The sequence below is a fragment of the Equus quagga genome, chromosome 1, assembly GCF_021613505.1.
Source record: "Equus quagga isolate Etosha38 chromosome 1, UCLA_HA_Equagga_1.0, whole genome shotgun sequence".
NCBI classification, from domain to species: Eukaryota; Metazoa; Chordata; class Mammalia; order Perissodactyla; family Equidae; genus Equus; species Equus quagga.
In genome coordinates this window covers 178,545,857-178,570,112 of record NC_060267.1, presented here as the reverse complement: position 1 = coordinate 178,570,112, position 24,256 = coordinate 178,545,857, and the positions used below count along the sequence as shown (strand labels likewise).

The window sequence follows — 24,256 nt, the reverse complement described above, 5'->3', positions numbered from 1 at the left end:
AGCAAAATCTCCATGCTCACCTGGTCAGCTTCATCTAGAAAAATGAGTCTTCTAGCCAAGGTTACAGTGCTTGTTTCTGCCGTGAGTATGCAAGGAATTTAAATATAACCTCGACATTTCGATGAACTTTGTGAGGTTATTGAAGGTTTGTATTTTCAAATGCCTCTGATTAATCAAATTTAATTAACAGAGAAAATATTTATTTATGTACATAGATAGTGGGGACTATATCCTCTTCTTGTTTGTTATGAGAGGAGAGCATGGAGAAAAATCTTGAGAAAAAATAAGAATATCCATCTTCAAATATTTTCAGAATATAAAAAAAATTCTATTTAGAACTCTCAGAAACTTACACATGATAGGATGTTTTATCACGGACTCTGGCACAGGAGATTCCTAGAAATTAGAAAAATAGAATGTTTCTAGTGTAATAGTGAATGCAAAAGTATATACTCCAAGAAATAGTTTTTTACAAAAATGAAGTGGAAACAAGACTCTTAAAATGAGTGTTGAATATTTTCCTTTCTGGTTTTTGTTATTTGTAAATTGTTCCTTCAGCCACCAAGTGATACGATGGTTTCTGAGCAGTGTTTACCTTTGTGATAACTTCATCTCCCCCTGTTGTTCAAACTGATAAAACACAGCCCTCCGGACTCGGGCAAGGTGCTCCCTTCCTCTTATTTGTAAGCAGACATGAAGCAGACAGGCCCCTTCTGAAGTTTTCTGCATGCTGTGTTTTCTTTCCTCGCTGCAACAAGAAAAGCCTTTTTTTTTAATCTGGCTTCCTTTGAAGAAGTGACTCAGACATCTTCATGGCCTCTAAAGGTAAGAGTAAATATAGGCAGCTGATAAATTTTTCCTTATATTATGACTAAAAAGATCCGGTTGTAGGGGTGTTATAATCAATGAGACTGATACTTTAAAACCTGTCATTTATTGCTTTTGAACATTGGAATTTTAAAATTTGAACTCCAAGGAGCACGTTGCATTAATTTTTTTTCAAACAACCTTATCTGATAGAACGTAAAAGTTAAGATGTAAACGATGTTTTAGTTATCATGAGTAAACACAGTGATTTACTAAAAGCTGCACAGCAAAATTTAGAGTGGGAATATTTAATGCCAAACACAAGGGCAGGTGGATATTCCAAGTTTAAAGGGATTTGAAGAAAGCTTTTCACACATAAGTTAAAAAGTGTTAAAGTATATAGTTCAATATTTTTCAGTTTCCCACTTGTTGTTCAAAGTATGTGACATAGCCATTTCCTATAAAGAATTCCACATGTTGTTGGTAAATTCTAGCAAATTTAATGGACTAGAAGTAAATATTTCTGAACTGTGAAGTTAAAAATCTTTCAAAATTTCTTTGATAGTAAACTATATATAAACAACTAAACAGAAAATAACTAATTTAAGCAAGCAGATTAATTAGGGACTTGGCGGGGGAGCTGGTAAGTTTTTCCTCAACTCCCTAAAGCTGTATAAATATCATCAGTACTGTCTTACTTTAAGAACTTCTCAAAAAACAGGGCATGTGGTTGTTTTTTAAGGTAATGAGTTGCAATCTCACTAAAAAAACCCGTGAAATTATATTAAAAAATAAAGTTATGATGTGTTTTCCTTCCGTTATTAGAACAAACCATTAAACTCTAGGCTATAATGGAAAGTTTTAGCATGAGGAATTATGATTAATATAATTGGTGGAAACCTTTTAACCTAATTACAAATAGGATAATAGAGTCCACCAATTTAAAATATCCTAAATTAAATTAATGATCCATTCAAAGAAATGTGTATGCTTATTTGCTTTCTTTATCAAAATACATTTTGGATGCCATTTAATATGGATCAAACGAGGTAATCTTTTCATTTTTCATCAGCATTTTATGTACACCAGTCCCTGAGTGTCACGGGGGGAGCTGAAACGAATTGTAAAATCCAGATGTGAAACATAAAAATGATGAATTTGAATATATGTGTGCTTCATTTTCATATTGGAAGACAAACACAAAGACATCTTGACAAGTCTTTTCTTTCGTTTAAGACTGAGCTAATGGCCAGTCCAGAACATTCGTCACTCTCTAAAGTAGGAGTTACAGCAGCAACTCTAGCCTGTAAGGTAAAGAGTTGCAGACTGTGTGAAATATTTATAAGCTACTTATACATTTTTAAAAGAGTAGATAGAAATTCAAAGCCAGATAGAAATTCAAAGGAGTTCCTTCTTCATCTGGTGGTCTGAGTCTTTGAAGAAACTTGTGACTAGAAAGCAATATTATGATCAAAATAGATTAATGTACCAAAAGAGCAGTGATGTTCAGTAATGATAAGGATTCAGGACTAAACTTAGAGGTAAAACTTCAAGTGGAAAACGAACACTCCTTCTGCAGCCTACTCAAAATAGTTAATAGATGAAGTGGGTCAAACGTCTCCGAGAGAATCTATGCCATTCAAAAGAAGTGAAAATAAAGTTTCCTTTTCAATTAGAAATCTCGTTTGAGGGGGCAGGTCAGTTACCTCAAACATTTTTTGGACAGTTTTCTTCAAATATATTTAAAGACAATATTTATAACATCATGATGTTCTCTGGCCCTGAAACTGTATTGGCAATTAGAATTTTCCCGGGGAATACAGGCGAATTGGACATTTCATACATTTCGTAGGCAGTTCAACTAGCAGCACTGAACCAGAGGACAGTCTGAATACTGGCTGCCATTAGAACTGAAGAAATATTTGTGGGGGCTGGAGTCCCCTGGTTTCGTATAAAGAAACACAATTTAACAACAGGTTGGTCTCAAACTCTCTTTTAAGTTTGAGAAAAATGGGAGTTTCCAGGATGATCTAAACTGAACAGGAGTGATTTCCAGAGGCTGCTCCAATGTGAACTGGAATCCCAGAAAAGGAAGCAAGTGCTTTCAGAATGCTGAGCCTATAGTCTCCGACTGCGACTCTGCTCCCAAATAAGACATTGGACGTGATTTGCTCTGGGCCCCAAGAGCATCAATGCCTCTGGATCTGCTGTGAGGTCTAAGGACCTAAAGATCTGAGTCAGGAATGTACAGCCCTTCGCCAGACACTCAACAACCTATTGCATTTTGTAACAGCAAGTATGGCTTACAAGATAAAACTGGAGTAATTTGCTAATCTTTTTAACAATAAAAGTGACAATGAGAGAGAATCTAATGATCTTTTACCAGGTATTATTAGAAATTTCTCTCTACATGAGTTCTTTTTTAATTGAAGGACAACATGTGCAGTAAACAGAAGGACAACAGTAAAGTGCATACAGAGCACCAAACTTACGCTCCATGATTTTTTAAATCAGGATGTACCGGTGTAACCACCACCAAGATCAAGATATAGAATCTTTCTAGCCCCTCATACAGTTCCCTTTCTGGTCAAGAGCCATGCACCTCTACTCCCAGGGTGAGCCAGTATTCTGAATTTTATCCTTATGAGCTAGTTTTCCCTAGATGGCAATTTTGCCTCTATGTTTCTCTGAAAGTCAATGACAACAGTGCCTTTGGCACTAATACCGAAGAAAGGATGTTTGTTGCCTTTTATTATTTTCCAGTTGTTATTGCTATATTGGCCGCTAGTTCTTCTCCCAAATCTGAAATAGTGTTACATAGTCTTCCTCAGTTTACTGCTTGGGGTCCCCCATTCTGGCTGCCTCTCAAGAGTGAGAGGAGTCCTAAAGCCTCTTTGTCTTCCCAGATCTGAGAGAAGTTCAGGATGGGGTTCTTGTGGGAAGCAAACTGCTATAATATTATCAATATGGAGCTCTATTTTAGCAGGGCCAAATGACAAGCTTGTTTCCATGTGGTCTTAACCCTAAAGCATGTCCAAACTCTAAATGTCATCGACCACTATAAACGTAGGGATCCATCTTGGTCTATTCCTACAAACTTAAGGTGAAATAAATAAATGAATCATCTGGCAATTAACACACATGTACACACAACCTTAACTAGCCTATCATTACTAGATCTGATGTCACTAGATCAAAACATCAGTTGACGTCAATGTCCAAAGGACCCCTCCTTCCATGTCTATTTTCTGAAACCAGTTGTTTTTTTAATCCCTCTCCAGGTGCTCATCAGGCTATGCTTGAGTTCTCTTAATGATGGGGAACTTACCATCTCCAAAGGAAACTCAGTTCTTTTCTCAAATTTATTTTTTAGAGATTTAAAAGGTTCAGAATAACCACTCCCCCCCACCCCCCACCCCTCCACACACATCTTACATGAATTTGGTTGTCAGCACTGAAGAGAGATTATTATAATCTATTGTGAATTACACAGATGTATCTGTTCAATGAGTACTTACCAAATCTTTGTGCAGCGGTTGTAAATGTCTTCTTTATATTAATCCAGAACCAGTTTCCTTGTCCTGCCCATTCATATGTCTTTAGAATGGTCTGAATTATTTGTCTTCACAACGGCCCCTTTATTATTTCAGAATACCTGTCACAAACCTTGCTCCACACCTACTCTCCATCTAAAACAGCATAGTGGTAGTAAACTAAATGAATGCACATATGAGAACTCTGATATCTTATGGATTAACAAAAATGACAAGTAAAAACACTGATAGTCTTTGAAAAAAATACTGGCATGTAATGTGGGAGATATCCAAATGGCAGTCATGTGAGAAGAAAAAGGAAAAATAATAATAGAAAGGCTATGAATTTACATTTTTCACAAAGAAGGCTTTTGCATGCACCACTTATTAGGCCTTGTGCATAATATTACACAGGCTCCAGACTAATGCAGGGTAAATAGCAAATCTCCAAATTTCAATCTGAGAGATCTCTGAAATAGTAACATTTTTACCTGGCAAGAGTAGAGAAAATAAGTGAATCTCTAAAAAAAAATCAAAGCCAAACATTATAGAATTCTGTAATTATTTTATCTTTTGTGATATTGGATGAGCTACAAAGAGATTCACACTTGCAAAAATTTTTGGATGCTTTTATACAAAATACTGAGAAATCAAACCTAAATTAGTTATTATACTGCCCTTAAAAAGCTCATAAATTAGTTATGAATATTCTTACAGCATACAGAGTTAAACCATTAGTTCTCAAAGTATATCTTCAGACCAGCAGTGTTGGCTTACCCGGGCACTTATCAGAAATGCAAATTATCAAGGCCCACCCCCACCCCAACTACTGAAGCAGAAACTCTGGCGTGGGGCCCAGCAATCTGTGTTTTAACAAGCCCTCCAGGTGGCTCTGGTGCAGGGTAAAGTCTAAGAACCACCGAATTAAACCTAGCCATAGCAGTACGATTGACAAAAAGAGACAAATATTCATGGAGATTATGAGGCACCCTCATAACATTTGGGGAAGGGAGAACATGCCTTGAAAGTCCTAACTGTGACTCAGAACGTACGTCTAAGGTTATGTCATTTTGAGTAGAGAATATCTAGTTCCTTTTACCATTTATTTTCCTTTTGTAGCTTATAATTTTTCTGCCCTTTAAACACTAGTTTTACTTGCCTTCAAAAAACACATTTTCTAAAATCATTCATCTTGCCCAAATTATCCAATTTTTTCTGACAACTACTGCTAGCAGTCTTCCACATTCCTCTTTCTCTGGCTGAGGGGTCAGGTGGTGATGACACTAAGTAGGAAAATGAAAGGCAGGGCACTAACGTGGGAGGCAGCAGGAGATACGCCACCCTCTGAATAAGAAGTGACAAATCTTATAAGACAAACTAAATGCGACACCCTAAATTTAAATATGGGCTGGGATTTTCATTCTCTTGCAGATGCACAGAACCACAGAACTAGAGGTCTCCCTGGTTTTCTTCCTGGAGCTCCAGGCCCAGATCGCAGCCTTCAGCTCTCACCTCCCAACCCAGCGAACCAAGTGTGGCAGCCGGGTCTCCCTCCACCAGGCAGTCTCCCTCCTGGTCTAGAATATTTAAGCCAGGTGTTCGTTTTTATCTCTGTTTCTACAAAGGTTTTCCACTTAAGATGAATACAGACTTGGTTTCTTGCTTTTCAACTAAGGTTGAAGGACTTTAATGAATAACTTGCCGAAAGGAGAAAAGAATTATAAATCATGAAATTATAAAATTTATATTTTATTTATTTCTTTATTATTTGGGAAGAAATTTATGTTTTCTTTTAGAGCCACTTCTATTTTCCTTATTTATTTGCCAGAGTGACGAGACGAAACATTTTTGATTGAGCTGTTTAGCATGTTTATCCTCCTTCTGCTCATTGCTCAAGGTCTCAGCAAATTCATCCTGGAGGAATTGAATAATACCTACAGCTATTGAATTAAAGAATATTTATTGAGGATAAATTGCTATAATCAAGGCATATAAAAAGCCATAAAACTTAGTCCCTCTCACCCAAACCGTCTGCAACCTAATTGGCAAAGAAAAAAAGTGCTGACAAAAAGTTCAAGGCTGTATATTTAGGCTAGATCAGGAGACAACTTAAATTTGTGCAGGTGTGCAGAGGAGAGAGAGGGTGTTAAAGATCAAAGTTCTCAGGAGAGACTTCCGCAATGAGCATAAAGTCCAATGTCTTCAACTGAATCTCAAAGAGTGGATGGAACTCCAAGGGAAGGCAAGTTATCAAGTTAGCACTTTTGTCTTCTGATACTGTTGCATCTCCAGGCCAGTTTGCTTGAAAGATGATATTATTATTAGATATAATCACTGTTCTAGTCGTGGGAGGGTCAGCAGTGATTGAAGCCTCAAAATAAATCAATCAAGAAATATCATCATCTGAATTATAAGGCACATAAATAGCAGTTGATATTTATGCATATTATTGTTACTTTTGTATTTTATCCTACAAAAGATTAGAAATACACTAATATTGAGATGTCAGCACATCTGCTGTGATTTTCAGCTTGTTTGGCATTCTTTCAAACTATAAAGTCTGTCTCCTTTATCAAAATCAAATCTCTGTGTTAATTCCCTTAAGGTACAAGAGATTTCTGTTGTGCCTGATAGGGTTTAAGCTGCATGCAGCATATGTTCCTGGGAAAATGTTTATAATTGCAGATGCCTTCTCCAGAAACCCACTGGCAGACAAATGTACTTCAGAGACTGGAGAGCTCAGGGAGATATGTAAAAGAGCTGGAAAAGCCGACCCACCACCTTCCATCTGCAGAAAGGATCAGCTGTAATAGCTGACTAGAGTTGATTAACTGCTGCAAGCTGTTTGGGAATGTTGTCAGACAAGGTTTTGCCAAGTATAAAAGTGATATACCAGTGCCAGAGGGCTGAGGTTTGATGATCACATATGGTCATCACATATTCCTCTTCCATCCATGAGTGATGACACACCCGGAGCCAGATGCTTGACGTGAAGACATTGTGTTCGCATTCAATAAATAGAGATATGAACCCATTGGCTTCAGTTCCAAAATGAAGTCAATTTCCAAAAATATACCTTCGGTAATCTCTTTCAGAAAACAAAAATATGCCACAAATTGGTGAATATTTTACTTCAAAGGGAAAGATAATTATAATCTCTATAGTAAAGAATACATCTTATTTGCTTTAATGCAGTACACATATAATAGGATGAATGAGCATTTTAAAAGTTTTATAAATGAACCTGTAAGAGACATATATGAAATGAATTTTTATGCGTTAGCTTTTATCTAAAAACCATAAGAATTAAATAAAGTTATGACTATTTAGAAATAGTACATTCTTCAATAAATAAACAGAAAAATAAACAATAAAATTCTTCCAAATTAAAAAAACTAAAGTAAAATTTTTAAAAAATCATTTATTCTCTTTTACTAAAGTCCATCCAATGACTACGAAAGTCTTCTCATTAATAATTTGAAAATAAATTCCCAATTATGTATATATCTATGTATATATGTGTTGTTCATGTAGGTTAAACCTAAGAATAAAACTAATACATTTTCTCTCCAGATTGGAGTAACATGTTCGTAACAGTCAATAACACTTTACCCTATAGGCGTCAAAGGCTGGTTACCGTAATGCAGTCACCTGTACGTGAGGAGTGAGTTAAAGCCTGCAAAGACACATGTTAAGATCCAACTTATTTTGAAGTATGTATATTAAATGGCATCACTGATACCTGTAAACCTGATAAATTATACGTAAAAATTGATTCTTAGGCTACAGATCCAAGGCTGTCATCAGGTTTCCTTAAGGAATGCTTTACTTGCCCTGGCACCGGAACATATGATTCAATCTGTTTAAAGTTTCCAATTCCTGGTCCATCCATTAATAGCAAAGGACGGAAAGGGCTCTTTTGGACCACAGTTCATAAGTGGCCCAGGGCTATTTAAAAGAAGTGACGAGAACAACCGAAAACGAGACCCTCAAATCCAGGAGCTTTGCCCACAGAGATGGATCATATCAAATGTTCCTACAGAGGATGGGGTGAGTAGAAGAGCAGAGAAAACAGGGAGGAAAGGTACTCAGAAGTTCCAGTGTCACTTAAGAATTGTCTCTCCCAGATTAGTTTAGTGAGGCCAGTACAACAGAGTAGAAAGCATGTCAAAATTGGTGGCAGCATGGCCTGGGTTCAAATCCTGGCCTAACCATCGACAAGCTCTGTGATCTGGGCAAACTACTTAATCTCTCCAGGACTGTTTCCCCGCACGTAGAATGTAATGATATTTCTCTCTCTGAGTTTTCATGCAGATTCAGTTAGACACCATGTCGAAATATTGAAGACAGTCACTACCTCAGGGTAGTCATTAAATAAACAACTGCAGTTATTCAACGTTAGAGAGGCAAACTTCCCTTGTCATTGCAGAGTGGATCTCAGCTGATAATTTCAAGACTAGAACTTGATGTAGGACACTGATACTCAAAGTTTCTAAACTCAGACTTTGGGCTTGTCCCCATAGCCCTCCTCCTCCCCTAAGCTCCTCCTGCAAGATCCACTGTTAAATAATCGTGGATATCCTTTTTGAGGCTGACCTCTTCTCTTCCTCCAACCTTCCATTCTTCTCAAAAGAGCAGAACAGAACTAAGAACACTACACTACAAAAACGGATTCTTGTTTTTTTTAAAAAAAGCTTTTGCCATCATTGTTAAAGTAGGTTTTAGAATATCTTAAATCTTAAATTATATATGGAAAAATATTTTTTGTGAATCTTAAAAAAAGAGTCCACAGGCACTCTTTTATCAATAAGATATAAAATGAGAAAATGATATTAGTTTTACCTCCCCCTAGTATATACAAGGAGAATGAAGGAAATAACGCAACTTCGAATTTTCTGGGTTTGAGATGCTAAATCAATACCAAATATTAGTCACGAATACTTCAGTTTAACAGTTAGCAGTGAGTTGACCACTGTGAAGGGAGAACAAAGTGAAGAGAATTTTCAGGTGAAATAGGGAATGAAGCCTTCGAAAAGACAATGATCAGCACTGTATTCATGCTCATGATTTCACCTGAGTAAATCTTCAAGTATGGAATATCAAATTCAAAATATACACAGATAAATCCATTCTAAGAACACATTTTTAATATTTCCTGTTAAAAAATATCCTTTGTATAGGTTTTAATATAGTCATTTCTCAACTAGGTATGGATACTTTACCTCTGTAAATTTTCATTCCTAATTCTATAAAGCAAATTTTATATGTCACGCTTTTAGCAGCATAACTCTTATTCTACTTAAATTGGTTTTTTGTTGGTATTAGCAGGATTTCTGGGTTTCTTCTGGTCCACTGGAAGGTGTGAATAACCTCTTTCAGCGTTAACAACTCACTGTGAGGAATGAGTTCCAGCATGGCAGAGTGAAGGGGGAGCAGGCAGGGCTGAGAGGCCAGCCCAGGCACTCAGACCATTGTTGTTTTGCATCATTTCATTTAAAAAAAGAGAGAGTTTTAAAACCTCTTAGACATTATTATTCAGAGATTGTTTAAAAATCTTCTCAAAGTATTGTTTCCAAGAACTACATTTTTATTCCATTACCACAGAAAGAACACAGAGTTCACCACAAATTCTACTGTTATTCTGGGAATTCTACTTGGAATTTTCAGAGTTCTTATCCTTTTTTATCTTTACTTGAATAAAAAAATGTGTTATCTTCTTTGATAGTTATATCTTCTTTTATTTTACGGTGAATCTTCTCACACTCACTATAAAACGTGAGCTGTTTTCAAGCGTTTCCCTAGCAGAGAACAGGAAAATCACCTAATTGCATGTAGTCTAGTAAACAGGCCCATAGTAATATCTCCAAAAGTTTTCCAAGTGCTGCGATGTAACACTTTTCCCTTCCTTTATGTCATCCTTCAACAGCTAGACCTGATAATTATACACCAGCAGGTGGAGCTTCTTGGAAGTAAGTACATTATATTCTGTACTTATTAAAACTGTTGAAAATATTTTCGGTGTCAGACGTCTCTTTACATCTAAATATTTTATAAGCAATAAAGGTAAATGTTTAGGATAGAATTAGATCAAAAAGAGTATGAGGTCTATTTTTTTAAATGTTGAAAGTAAAATTATTAGTCTGATATAGATCAACCTAAAAGCATAAAACTCTCCAAGTTTTTGGGCATTTTGTCATTAGGAATCTAACATTATTTTTAATCTTAAAAGAATAAAAGACCTGTGATCATTTCCACAGTTGCTAACAATTTAAATTTTCTTAATAATTTCAGAAATGGAAATCAAGGTTGAGACTAAAAACTGAAAACACACCTAAATAAAATTTCACTGTTTTATTATTTCATCAGTGATTTATCAGATAGGTAAATTATTTAACAATACACAAATTTACAATGATGACTAACTGAATTCAAATTACTAGAGTACTTTTTGTCCTTAATATTCTACATTATTCCTGAAATGTCAAAATTGTAATAAACAGCAGGATAGCATGCAGCTATAGACATATTACCAGATAGAGACTTTGGAGAAAATTCATTATTATCACTGTGAGTTGTCCCAGGAAATTCCATAACAATGATAGAATGATTCTTTGAGTACTAGATTTCTCTTTATAGCATTGCTTCCTTAGTAGAAAAATGGTACTACATGTTTCCAAGTAGGTCAAACCTGGAATCAACATTTGTTAACCACACAGCTTTGTTCTCAGAGTTTCCTTTGATTACCATGGCCAAGTCCTCAAATTTTAGAGCACAGGCGTAGATTTGTGTAAAGAAGAGATCATATAATTAATAATTAATCAGTCACTCTGTTTTCTTTTCATAACACTACCCCTTTTAGTTATTTAAAGGTTTTGATACTAAGCAATGGATTATTTTGATGAATTTCTTTTTTGCTCTGTTAGTGATACTCGGCACTGAGACCTCCAACAAATACGAGATTAAAAACAGCTTGGGACAAAGACTTTACTTTGCAGTGGAAGAAAGCATCTGCTTCAATCGTACTTTCTGCTCCACCCTGCGAGCTTGTACTCTGAAGGTCACAGATAACGCGGGTCGGGAGGTGATGACAGTAAACAGACCCCTGAGGTGTAACAGCTGCTGGTGCCCTTGCTCCCTACAAGAGGTTCGTCATTGTTCTGGGCATCCTTTTCTCCCCACGTCTGAAAGGATTAGCGATGATTTCTTTTAATAAATGGCGTTTGTCTGGAGCTATGGGGCAATGAACCTTTCAATTGTTTGAATAAGTACATTTGCTCCTTTAGAATCAGAATACCTTGAGAATTTGGTGACTCACTAAATTTTTTTCCTTTCCAGCCAAAAACTGTAGTGGCTTCCCTGACGTTAATTGGTGAAGACAGTTCCTGCATCATGTAAACGAGAAACATCTCCCTCTGAATCTCTGTGTTAGCCACGTAATTGTAATATCTATGAGTTCCACCATTAAGTAAATCCAGCTTTGTTTTCTCTAACTGGAGCAAAGTTCAGGAAGTGCTGAGTGATACTGAACTCTTCTAAGGGGTTCTTTGGGCTAGTCTGTGGTTTTTATTGCTGAATCTCACATATCACTCACCCATTTATGACAAACTTCAAGGTTTGCCAAAAGCAATGTTATTCTCCCAGAGGGAATCATTCAACTTTATTATTTTAGTATATAATAAATTTTCATCACTATTTAAGGGACCTTAATAATAACTTTCATGGACATGATGCAGTTAAGTTGATACAAAACGTTTACTTACTTTGATGTCTTTGATACCACGTCTCTACGAGCTAGAAAGAATTGGTCTAACTCTCCACATTTTGCAATTGAGGGAACTTGGGCCTAGAGAGAGGAGGCAACTTACCTGTGATCAGGCATCCAGGAAATGTCAAATAAAGGACTTGATCCAGGCGTCCTTATTCCCGCTGTATGGAGGGCCTGTGTAGACGTCCTCTACCCAGCAGGATGGGAAATAAATGTTAATACCAAGGTGGTTAATTTAAATCAATTACTTTAAAAGTGATCCCAGAACAAATCTCTAATTCTAAGCAGTCTTATTGAAACCACCTTTGTCTATCCAAGACCACCGCAGACATGCCCATAAGACTGTGGACTTAATACATAAAATAAATAAGAAAAGGCAAAATAAGATCAGATGAAGGAGAGTTGGCTTGATTTAAAAGCAAACAACTTTCATTATTTGCACCCACCTCCAGCTTATTTTACAAAGGATTTGATTTGGCTACACAAATTCCTTGAAATACAATATGATGGAAAATATAGAAATTAGGAGAATGAAGGGTAATGGGGTAAAATACTAAAGTGAAGCCTGAAAATGTGATTGCTAGTTGTTAACACTTTGGAAGAAGTGAGCCAGAAATCACATTGGTGTGTAATAACCATAACTCTACAAGAAGCATTTGGGCGTTTTTTGTTTTTTGTTTTTTTTTGAGGAAGATTAGCCCTGAGCTAACATCTGCCACCAATCTTCTCCTTTTTTTTTTGCTGAGGAAGATTGGCCCTGAGCTAACATCCACACCTATCTCCTTCTATTTTATATGTGGGACTCCTGCCACAGCATGGCTTGATAAGCAGTGTGTAAGTCTGCACCCAGGATCTGAACTGGCGAACCCTAGAGTGCTGAAATGGAATGTGTGAACTTAACTGCTGTGCCACTGGGCTGGCCCCTAGAAGCATGTGTTTTTGATTGAACACAGAGAAGTTGGAAGTTGGCAATCTGAAGAGAAAAAAATTCAAGAATATGTAATAATTGGTAAATGAGCCTTAAAAATAGATGTGTGTTGTGACAACAACTGAGAGGGAGTACGCAGGAGGTCCCTCATGAGAAACCACTTCAAGACTGGACCAGCTGTCGTACTTGGAACAAAAATGGCAAAGAAGCCAGTGCTCAGAGTGAGAGGAGAGTTCTAGGATGAGTTCTCTTTAGGGAAGTATGATCGAAGGCATGGACTTTCAGTGGGTAGACCCAAACATGTATCTATACAGTGAATTTCTTTGTTTCTATGAAATATGAAAAAAAAATGCTGCTGCTTTGTTTCCTTAGAATCATATATTTAGAATGATTTGTGGAAAATGAAAGTAATTTCATAATAGTATACTATTTAGAAGTAAATTGACATTATAGTAAAATTAAAATACAATAACCTTAGAAAATCTTATGTTATTATTATCTCTTCCTACAGTTAGAAATCCAAGCTCCTCCTGGTACTATAGTTGGTTATGTTGCACAGAAGTGGGACCCCTTTCTGCCTAAATTCACAATCCAAAATGCAAACAAAGAAGATATTTTGAAAATTGTTGGTCCTTGTGCAACATGTGGCTGTTTTGGTGATGTGGATTTCGAGGTATGCTTAACAAAATGAAGGAAGTTTTCACTTAGGTCCTGATTTTTTGCAACATAATTCAATTTTTAAAATGTCCAAATGAAATATCTCTGAAATAAATTTAGAAAGTAATATATTTGTGAAATAATGTAATAAGCCCATACTGTACATGTCAATAATAATTCATAACTCCAGAGAAACTAAGTCCAAGAATTTTTTTTAAAACATACTACAAAAATTTGCTGTACGTGGAATTATAGGACCCATGGTATAAAGCAAACATATACCTTCTAGAATCACCTAAATTATATCTTCTTTCCTACAGCCCTGCTGGTGGCATATCCCAGTTCAGAACTCACCTCAGAGGCACACGCCATTAAAATATCACTAATTCAAAAGCTATGTTCGTAGGACTTGCTAACTTTGTTTTGTAAAACAACCTACTCTCATATAAACATATTTGTGTAAATTGAATGTTATAAAACAATGGGTAGTTGCAAATCCAAGCTGTATCAATATGAACTATCTGAACAGCTTCTAGAAATACATCTTATGCAGAGGAGATGGTCTATTTTAAAGCATATATTTATTTTTCATTCATTTATGTATATCCCACCTAGCACATTCAGTTTGTGAGAGTTCAGGGAACACTAATCACAGAGAAGACAGCGTAAATTTCGCAAAATGAGCTGTCCAGACTCCAGCCCCCTCTGAAAGGACTTGGTATGGCTTTCCTCAGAGTAAAGTATAAACATAGGCCCCATGATCCAGGAGAACTCAGACACAAGAATTTTAGTATTCATGGTATGGGGATGTCCTAAGTAACTTTCTCTGTTTTCTATTTTCTGCTGCCATACAGAAAGTGAAAGTTTACACTGAATCACTTTCAGCCTCTTAACAGGAAACAGGTCAAGCAAATGAAGAGTTGCTAAAGTTTAACTGCAGACTCCTTCTAGCCGAGAAGGACTGTGGACTTTTGATGTCAAATTAGTCTGAATTTGCTGTATGGTACATTAGGGCTTTTTTAATGCAGAAATAGGATCAAGGGTTAGTTTTAAAGAAATGACCTAGTAAATATATGAGTATAATATGAAAATGAGATTAAAGCAAGGGCTGATAATATTTAAATGTGTTTGTAATTATAAAATCTTAGCAATAAAAATTTAAAAGTTAACAAATTATACCTAGAAATGAAGTTAATTCCTTCTATAATCTTTCTCAAACATTTTTTTTTTTCAATGAAGAATTCAGGTTTAGAATCTGGACCTCAGGTAAAGGAAGTACCTTCATGCTTAGACCATGTAACTGAGACCATGTACCTGCTGCCATCTTGTCGTAGCCTGGCCTTAATTATTTATTGCTATTATACTCTCCATCTGCACACAAAAATCAAAGTAAAAAAAAGGAATTATGATGGATTAGAAAAGTGTCAGAAAAGCAAAATCCCTGAAGAGTGAACTGGAAAGTTAAATCTACACACCTATACTTATGTACAGAAATGAATAACATCGAATTGTCATTTAGAGATGATGAATAAAATAATTCCTCTCTCTCACAGGTAAACATAAGAAATGTAAAACCATCTGTTTCATCTTCAAATTCAATATTTTGTTTTCGAAGGTGAAGACCATTAATGAAAAGCTCACAATTGGGAAGATTTCAAAGTACTGGTCAGGATTTGTAAACGACGTTTTCACCAATGCTGACAACTTTGGAATTCACGTTCCTGCGGATCTGGATGTGACGGTCAAAGCCGCCATGATCGGCGCTTGTTTCCTCTTCGTAAGTAGGGTCTGAAAGAGCGTAGGGCCTTTACGTCTCTCCGTTTTTGCTTGTCAGTTACTATGGAGTCGATCCCATTTTACACAGTGTTTACCCCAAAGAGTAAGTTTTATGCACAGAAGGCTGGCTGGGGACCAACACTCTCAGAAGTCGGAATGTAGGCACCTGCGTTTCCATCCCGCGGCCCTCCCCCAGTGGTCCTCAAAGCCCCTCTTCACGAGGATTGATGCCCCATCAAACCCGACGCATCATTTCCTCAAAACTTGAGCCACCCTTCTCTTTCAACTTCTGTTTAGATTTTTGGCTTATTTTCACTTTCACTGAAAAATATGTAAACATAAATATCACCTTATTTCTCCTGGGTAAAGTTCAGGACTGTTTCACTGCTTTACAATGAGGTAGGCGATATTCAGAATGTGAAAAGTATGGTTTTCCTGCCCTTTCAATCAGTACACAGATACGTGCAATGACAGGGATGAGTTAATATGTGCCAGTTTCCATTTTTACAAAGATATTATGCCATTGTCCTTTCTTCCCAACTTCCAGTTGCATTAAAATTTTCTTCTTTGGTGTGGAGATTGGTGACAGAGCAGAAGTCAGGTAACACCTGTGCCAGATGCTGGGCCATCTCCTGCTCCTGATTTTACCCCAGGACCGCCCTCCCGGCTTATCATTTTCAATGCACTCACGAAAGCTCGTGGAATTTTAAAATAAACCTACATTCTACCTCTCATGTCTTGCACTTCTTCAGGGTTTTAGAATCTTAAATTTTATGGTTATATTAATGTGTACTGTTGTGGGGGAAAAAATTGGCCCTATTTGTTCAGTCTCATCTAAAGACACTCGGGAAATATATTAACTAAAAATAATTCCCTGGTAACATCACTGATGGATACTTAGAGTTTAATTTAAAAATATATATATTAGGATTATTTCTCCAGGAGCTTTAGAGGAATTATTTTAACGTATTGGTTCCCTACCATTGGTGGGAGGTAGGATGAATATATGTCGAGTGCTAGGTTTTTATACTTACTAAGTACTCACTTACCCTCAATTCCCATTTTTATCTACAAAGCTAACCAAGTCCCGGCGGTCTTGTGGTCACCCAATATTTCTTCATTTCCCTATTCTCCTCTGTTCACTTGATAGGTTTTTAATTTGCCACTTCCTGCTCTCTTTTCCGTTTTTGATCATTCTGCATTTCAACACTAATCCCTCCAAACATGCAGTCACGCACACACACCCTTTTCCCAAAACCTGAATTTGGCCTTTCTGATTAAGCCCCATACTTAATGTTTATATTAAAAAAGTAGATTATCTTTCACCTGCTCTACTCACCTATTTTTCCTACCCAGCTGATGGCAAAAATGTACCGTCAACAATTCCCTATGCACTATAAATTGAAGAAACACAGCTCTAGATAACACCCCAACCATCTGTTAAAAAGAAAACTTTTTAATTCCAGTGTCTGAGGGAGAAATATACTCACTGAGAATATCTAACAACTCCCATCCATTTCTTTTTTTTTCTTTTTACCATAATTTTATAAAACATCACACTTCTTTTTTGCCAGTATAGCTTATAAAACAATTCCTCACACGTATTACCAAGATCAATTACTTCCTTCTATATACAATTTCATGGGAAGAGTTATGTTTTGAACTTTTAAGTGCCATCCCCATTTCATTACCTCGTGGTGAGAGACCTTTAGAAAGGTGCTAGTGTAAGGTTGTTCCCTGATCCAAATAGCAAAATTCACAGGTACAACCTAATTTTTGCTCTCCTCTGGTTCAAGGCTACCATTCCAAAACCCACAGCTCTAATCCCCTCTCCAAAGTTCTCTCTGGTGTAGTTTCCAGTACTTGCTCAGATGACCACCTAGTTACTGCCCACAGGGTCCGTGATGATGTATCTAATGCTTGTTCAAAGGCCATTGTCCATTACAACCTCCTGCACTGACCCAGAATGCCCTACGGTCTAAATCTGCAAAGTCTTGATCACCCACAATTTTGATTGATGATACTGTGCTGATGCAGATAAGGTTTCCGAGTTATGTGTGCCCTGAAAATTAGACACGTTAAGTGTCATGAAGCTTAAAATCTTTCGATTTTTCTCTAGCAATAAATCGCATGTTGCTGTGAAACATTAACTGCTTTATATAACCAAAGTTTACATGGGACACTCTTGATTTGACTTGCTGCCCTTTTGTGAATTCACTCATATTCACTTTATTTATTTGTAGGATTTTATGTTCTTTGAACATTCACTGGCTGGACTATAACAGGCAAGATGACAAAAGCAATAAAATATGCAGAACATTTTTCAGTAAGTAAAAGGCGAGTTTAAATGATCTCTTTCCCTTTGAAGATGTCTATATTTGACGCTGTCTAATTCTTTTTCATTTTCTTCTAGAAATCCCTTGGGCTGTGGATTTCATTTCTGAATGGTTTGAGTATTTGCTTTTTTTGGTAACAAAATGTTAATTATTATATTTATTAAAGCATAATATAATGAAGCAATTATCTGGTTGTGAACGCATGATAGCGAAAGACAAGATTACCGGCCCCAGCACAAGGGTGCTTTGAGAGATTACTGCTCCTCTTTTTATCTTTTTGAAGTTATTGCATGGGTAAGCATGAAAGATGAGAACTAAGGCTTACAGCATCACTGATGAAAATTCAATGTTTAGAGAGCACTTTGAAGTTTTCCTGGTACTAAGGCTGGTTACTAATCAAAAGGACTGGATTTCTAAAATATTTTTTCATAAGCAGTCCTTTTTAATTTGTTTGTTAATCTTCTTATTGTAGTGAGCCATTTTTACTTTATGTTAGAAAAGCTAAAAGTCGGGTAAATAATAGGTTTAAAGATGAGAAGGAAGATAGATCAATCAATTCATTCTAGTGGCAAAAGGCACACTTACATTTCATAAGGAAGCTAATATTTATAAACCGAAAAACCGAAGTATGCTTTAAATACATACCCAAGCTAGAGATTTAAATAAGCATGAAAACAGACTTCTAAGGTAGTAAAAGCAGTGGTAAAAAGCAGGAACTTTATTCACAGAGAAAGTTCAGTCCAAAAGGAATCGAAGGCTGTCAAAAATGGACAACTCCAGGACTTAAAAACAAGCAAACAAAACAGACAAATAAAGCCTTAATCCAGGAGGCACACACAGAAGTCAGGGAGCACAGTCAATTTATTAATTAATGCCTTCCGCTGTAATGTTTTTGGAGTCCTCCAGATACTGCCTCCAGTTAGCCACGCTTTTCCAAAGCCCACACAAGAGCAACGTTCCTAGTTTATGAATGACGATAGTTCTCTCCTTTTCAAAATGAGGAAACAAATTTGTTTTACGCAAAGCACTATTTGGCCGTTGAGCTGTTGTTTAGAATTACACTGACACTACCCAAATTTCCAGCCACATCAAAAGCTGTCCAGAGAAACTGCAGGCAATCCTTCACTTGGTAAAGGGAACGTGTTCCAACCACCTCTTACTAAGGTAATTCTTGGGAATTAGGAATCTATCATCTAGAAATAACATTATATGTAGTAGTTAAGTTCCCCAAATAGCACACAAATATCCCTTTACTTCTGGGTTCTGGGTAAGGGCCTTAGGTTGTGTAAGATGGGAAGGAAAAGGGTCGCCTTTTCGGGGAGCCCCCACCCTTGGCAGGCAGCACCCACGCTTTGCCTCGATCAGCTGTTAAAGAGCTACTGGTGGGCAGAATAGTTTAAGCGCTAATCACCAAAGAATCACCACTCTTCAAAATCACACACGACCTTGCTCCTAGTCGTCCTGTCCTTTCCTCCAGTGTAACTGGACCAGCCGCATGGCGGGAGCAAGGGAGTCGCGGAAGGGAACAAAAGTCCTGCGTGTGACAGGCATCACCTTGAGTCTGGTCCTGCAGTGTGCCAGCCAGGCAGCTGTACACCTACGTGGAGTCCTCCTGAACCTCCTCAGGTTACCCATCCATCACCTGGCAGAGCTGTGGTGATGGCTAAGGGGAGCACAGTGTTCCCTGCCTTCCCATTTATCTATTTTAACTAAAGTGTCTGCAATTTACGGCCATTTATAACCAGCTAAAGGAAATGGCACTTTTAAACCTGATGGTTATTAACTAATAAAATGGAGAAAAGTAGCTAAGATTTTCTAAGGGCCTATTACATGCCAGGCACTGTGCTTCATATGAATTCCTGGTGGGTAACAAGACGAAAGGAAAACAAAGGGAAACCAGGCTGCCTGGCTGCCTGGGAACCTGTCTTTACCCCCTACCCCCCGCACCCTGCTCCGTGTTCCCAACTTTCTTCCTACAGATGATCCTGCTTTGATATCTTCCTCTCGTCCTTTACTTTTGATTTCTACGATGAGAGATTTTGTAACCAATGTCACAACAGCAGTGACTGAAACCTTCACAGTGGGGCAAAAATGGGAAAAAGCAACACCATTTGTAAATACTGCATTTTAATGTGACAAACTGTTTTAGATTTTTAAAAAATACCTAAATGAACCCAAAAACTAGTCAAAAGAGCCACTTAGCACCTACATCTAATGGAGACTCCCTCAAAATAAAAATCCTTCTTAGGGGCCGGCCCCATGGCATGGTGGTTAAGTTCATGCACTCCACTTAGGCGGCCCGGGGTTCGCAGGTTTGGATCCTGGGTGTGGACCCAGCAATGCTCATGAGCCGGGCTGCAGTGGCATCCCACATAAAATAGAGGAAGATTGGCACAGATGTTAGCTCAGTGGCAATCTTCCTGAAGCAAAAAGAGGAAGATTGGCAACAGATGTTAGCTCAGGGCCAATCTTCCTCCCACATGCACAAAACCCTTCTTAGAAGAGAGCACTCATTTTAAAGTTGGTTGTATTACATAAAAACCTGCTACAGCACTGGGCTCCTGAATTGGCACACAACAACCAGTCAGGACCCATCAGTCTCCCCTTCCTCATTAAAGGCGCAATTGATCTGTCTATGTCTTCCGTGCTCTACTTTTCCCTTTCCCACTGAACCTGAGTCCATGAGACACTAGCGAGACTCACTTTCCAGTGAAATTTTCAGTGAAAAGCATGCAGCTCTCGAACGAGGCGGGTCCTCCATGCATCACTGTTTCCTGGCTTTCTGTCTTTCTTTGGCCCCACTGCACTCTCACAACACAGGCTCCAACTCTGTTTACTCTGAGATGTACTGGAAAAGACTTGACCAGATTCAAATGCCACTCATTCATTCATTCATTCTTTCATTAAGAAATACTTATTGACTCCCTCCTCTATGATAAAAATGGAGGCCCCCTCTTATTGGAGCATACACTTTAGTTAAAGAGATAGCTATGAATCCAATAATGACACAAACAAAAGTTAGATTTCAAACGTGAGAAGTGTTTACAGGGGACAGACAAGGTGCTAAGTCAGTAGGGTTACTTGATTTGGTCAGGGAGTGAGGGAATGATGGTGGATTTACTATATGAAGAATAAGGAGGAGCAGAAGGAAGAATATTTTAAGCTGCGGTACTAACATTTGTGGAAGTTCTGTGATGGAAGAAGGGGAGGACATGACAATCTCAAGTGACTTGAAGAAGGCTAGTGACTAAAATTCAGACGGTGAGATGGAATATGGTACAAGATGAGGATGAATGGGGCCTGTAGGCCATGTTAAAGATTTTAGACTCTGTCCTATAAGCAAAGCATCCAATAAAAGCTTATAAGAAAAGAGTTGGCTGATTAAAGATTAGATTGGTGAGAGGGCTGGAGAGGATGCTTATGGACCAATTAGTAGGTTACTAAAGTAGTTTAGGTGACAGGTAATTGTAGCTTGGATTAATGTGGCACTCATGTAAAGGGAGATTTAGGAGGTAAAATCACCATTACTTGATGCTGGGTTGAAAACGGAATTCAAGGGAGAAAGGGGATTTCTGGCCTATACCATTTACTGACAGAGAGAACCTCAGAAGGGGATCTGATTTGGGGGTAAAGAGCATGGATTTGGTTTTATACATACAGAATTTATTTATTCATTTATTTATTTTTTAAAGATTGGCACCTGAGCTAACATCTCTTGCCAATCTTTTTTTTTCTTTCTTTCTTTCTTTCTTCTTCTTCTCCCCAAAGCCCACCAGTACATAGTTGTATATTCTAGTTGTGAGTGCCTCTGGTTGTGCTATGCGGAACACCACCTCAGCATGGCCTGATGAGCAGTGTCATGCCTGCGCCCAGGATCCAAACCAGTGAAACACTGGTCCACCAAAGCAGAGGGCACAAACTTAACCACTCAACCATGGGGCTGGCGCCCGTATAGAGTTTATAATGCCTTTGAGCCTTCCAAAAGGAGATGTCAAATAGGCAGGTGGGCATCTTCTCGCTAGTGTATTTCTGAAGAAAGAGATGTGTTTATGAGAATTATATGGACCCACAGAGATCTGAATAATCTATTTTACTTCAAGGATGTCCCTAACAAATATAAAACATGCATGGACAGTGAATTCATTCATTCATTTATTTAACTAGTATTTCATGGAATTACTTCTATGCACCAGGCACTATTTTAGGCAGTGAGGATATGATGCTAAATGGCAATTATTCCTACTCTAAAAGACACATTAAAAAAATATTTGTGATGTTCATATGTGCTAGGTGCCTCTGTCAGCATGAAGTCCCGTCAGTGAACAAAGCAGCAAGGGACCTGCCCTCTTGGAGCTTACATTCTAATACAGATGGATAATAAACAGACAACAAAGATATCCTATAATCACAGGTGACCATCAATACTGATGAAGCATCTGTTACTCAATATCTAAAATGATAAGCTGAATTTATTGCTTGCTGAGGCGAGGGAGAGTTGAGCTCGTAAGACACAGTTAATACGCAAAGAAGAGAGCTTATGTAGGGTTTTGGAAAAAGTGTGGAGTTTAGAAGCTGGCATGTTGACTTTAGCTGTGGAAACATGTTGACCTGAGTAAGATTCTTGCTGACTGGCTGGCTCTCAGAGATCTGTTCCCTGGACTGAAGCTGCTGCTGATGATCCAGTTTTCTGAAGTTGATGGCAGGGGACGTTACTGGTTTTCTTTCAGAAGTGCATGCACTTTTGTCATCAATCACTGATTGATTAAACACATTTAGTCCTGGTTTTGATTGTGACTCACTGCTATGATGAACGAACTGTCAGTTTTTCCTAGGAGAGTGAGAACTTTATATTCCCAAAACCATGAAGAAAATAATTCAGGATAAATAAATAGAGAACAAAGGAGCTGCTGTTACATTTGAGCAGAGAACGGAAAAAAGGCAGCAATTCCTAAGAATATTTGGGAAAAGAGAGTTCCAGGCAGATGGAAAAGCAAGATGCAAGGGCTCCGAGTGAAGAGCCTGCTGGGAAAGTTTGAGAAACACAGGATGCCTGTGCAAGTGGAGTACAGTCAACAAGAGGTGTGAGATGCAGCAGGAAGAGCGGCCAGAGCCTAAATCATAGAGTCTTGCAAGGCAAGGTCTGGAGGAGGAATTGACGAAGCGTGGCACTTGGTTGGATGTGGGATGTAAGGGATACTAAGAACTCAAGGACAAAGCTCCAGTTTCTGTTCAGCCCCACTTTCCATTGTGGGAAATGGAAGGTATGGCCATGCCGCTCATCAAAACAGGTGCAATTCAGTGCTACAGGTGCTGTGATAAAAGAATGTACTTGAAGGCACGAAAAAGGGAAGCATTCAATACATTTAGGGCGGGAGGTTAGAACCCTTAGAGATTAGATAACACATGAGAGGACTGTGTGTCCTCCCGGCCAGGTGGGGTCAAAGCCAGGACCTATAGGCCTGGGAGAACATTCCAAGCCAAGAGCGGAGCACAAAGGCATAGAAGAGAGAAACATCCTCGGTACCACCAAGAACAAAGAGGCCCCAGGAGTTTAGGATGCGCCTACTGAGATCAGGCTCCTCTTGGGCAGTGAGGCCGTAGTTTCCCACTCTGCTGCGCTCAGGTGTCCTCTAAGCTGTAGCGCTAGATCAGGATTCAAAGAAGAGCTGCTTCTCTCGGATGTATGGAATTTCTCTCTACTTGACGGAAGCATCCTCTGAGGGCTTTGAAAATTGTTTTGAAACTAAACTGAACTCAGAAACTGAGTCTGAGTGAACCAACAGATGTGGAGGAAAATACCCCCAAAACAGAAAGAAACCTTGAATATCCTTTTCTATCCACAGTATCCTAGAGGAAAGATACTAACACTCGTTAAATAAATTAGAGAAACCCATATTTCCCTGCAAAAGAGAGGATTTGGGAGGTGATCTAAAGAATCAGAGCATAGCCCAGACAGCAGATAGAGCAGCTCACTAGAAACTAAAATTCAGATTTATCTGAACCTTAATTAGAGGTTTATCTACATATACACTTATTTTAGATTTGTTGTTTTTATCAAAATGAGAATAAACCTAGAAAATAACATAAAATTTGAATACTTTACTCATCCTATTTTTATAGTTCTGTCATAGTGTCTTTAATTGTTAAAATTAGAGGAAAAGGAAATTATTGTTTATACTATTTTGAGTTCTCAAGTTGAGCAGTTTTTCCTTTATATAAACTTTGACTTTTTTCCTTTCTTCTAATATTTTGTTTTGGAATCTATGGATTATCTTAAAAAGAAAAATCCTTGTTAATAAAAATTCTCTAAATTTAAATGGATTTTGTCTATTTCTTATATTATAACATTTTTTGCCATAAAAACAAATGAGTATTGTACTTAATGACACACATTGTAGTTCATCCAACTGTCTAGATGTTAAATTTAGCAATCACAGATTTAAATAATTTAAAT

The 24,256-nt window shown here is 37.7% G+C and overlaps 1 protein-coding gene across 3 annotated transcripts; it reads left to right on the top strand.

The window, feature by feature from the left end:
• LOC124248602 (phospholipid scramblase family member 5) lies at positions 1-24,031 on the top strand. Of its 3 annotated transcripts, none has more exons than XM_046678875.1 (10): positions 1-145; positions 692-825; positions 5,772-5,935; positions 10,267-10,309; positions 11,264-11,484; positions 13,545-13,706; positions 15,306-15,467; positions 17,710-17,792; positions 17,880-18,096; positions 22,093-24,031. In XM_046678875.1, exons 2-8 carry the CDS (start codon positions 813-815, stop codon positions 17,746-17,748), a joined length of 804 nt encoding a protein of 267 aa, XP_046534831.1. In that variant the 5' UTR covers positions 1-145; positions 692-812; the 3' UTR covers positions 17,749-17,792; positions 17,880-18,096; positions 22,093-24,031. The 3 variants fall into 3 exon arrangements, with proteins under 3 accessions (XP_046534831.1, XP_046534821.1, XP_046534812.1); XM_046678865.1 differs by having other exon boundaries at positions 645-825; XM_046678856.1 differs by having other exon boundaries at positions 559-825.
• The last annotated feature ends 225 nt before the right edge of the window (positions 24,032-24,256 follow it).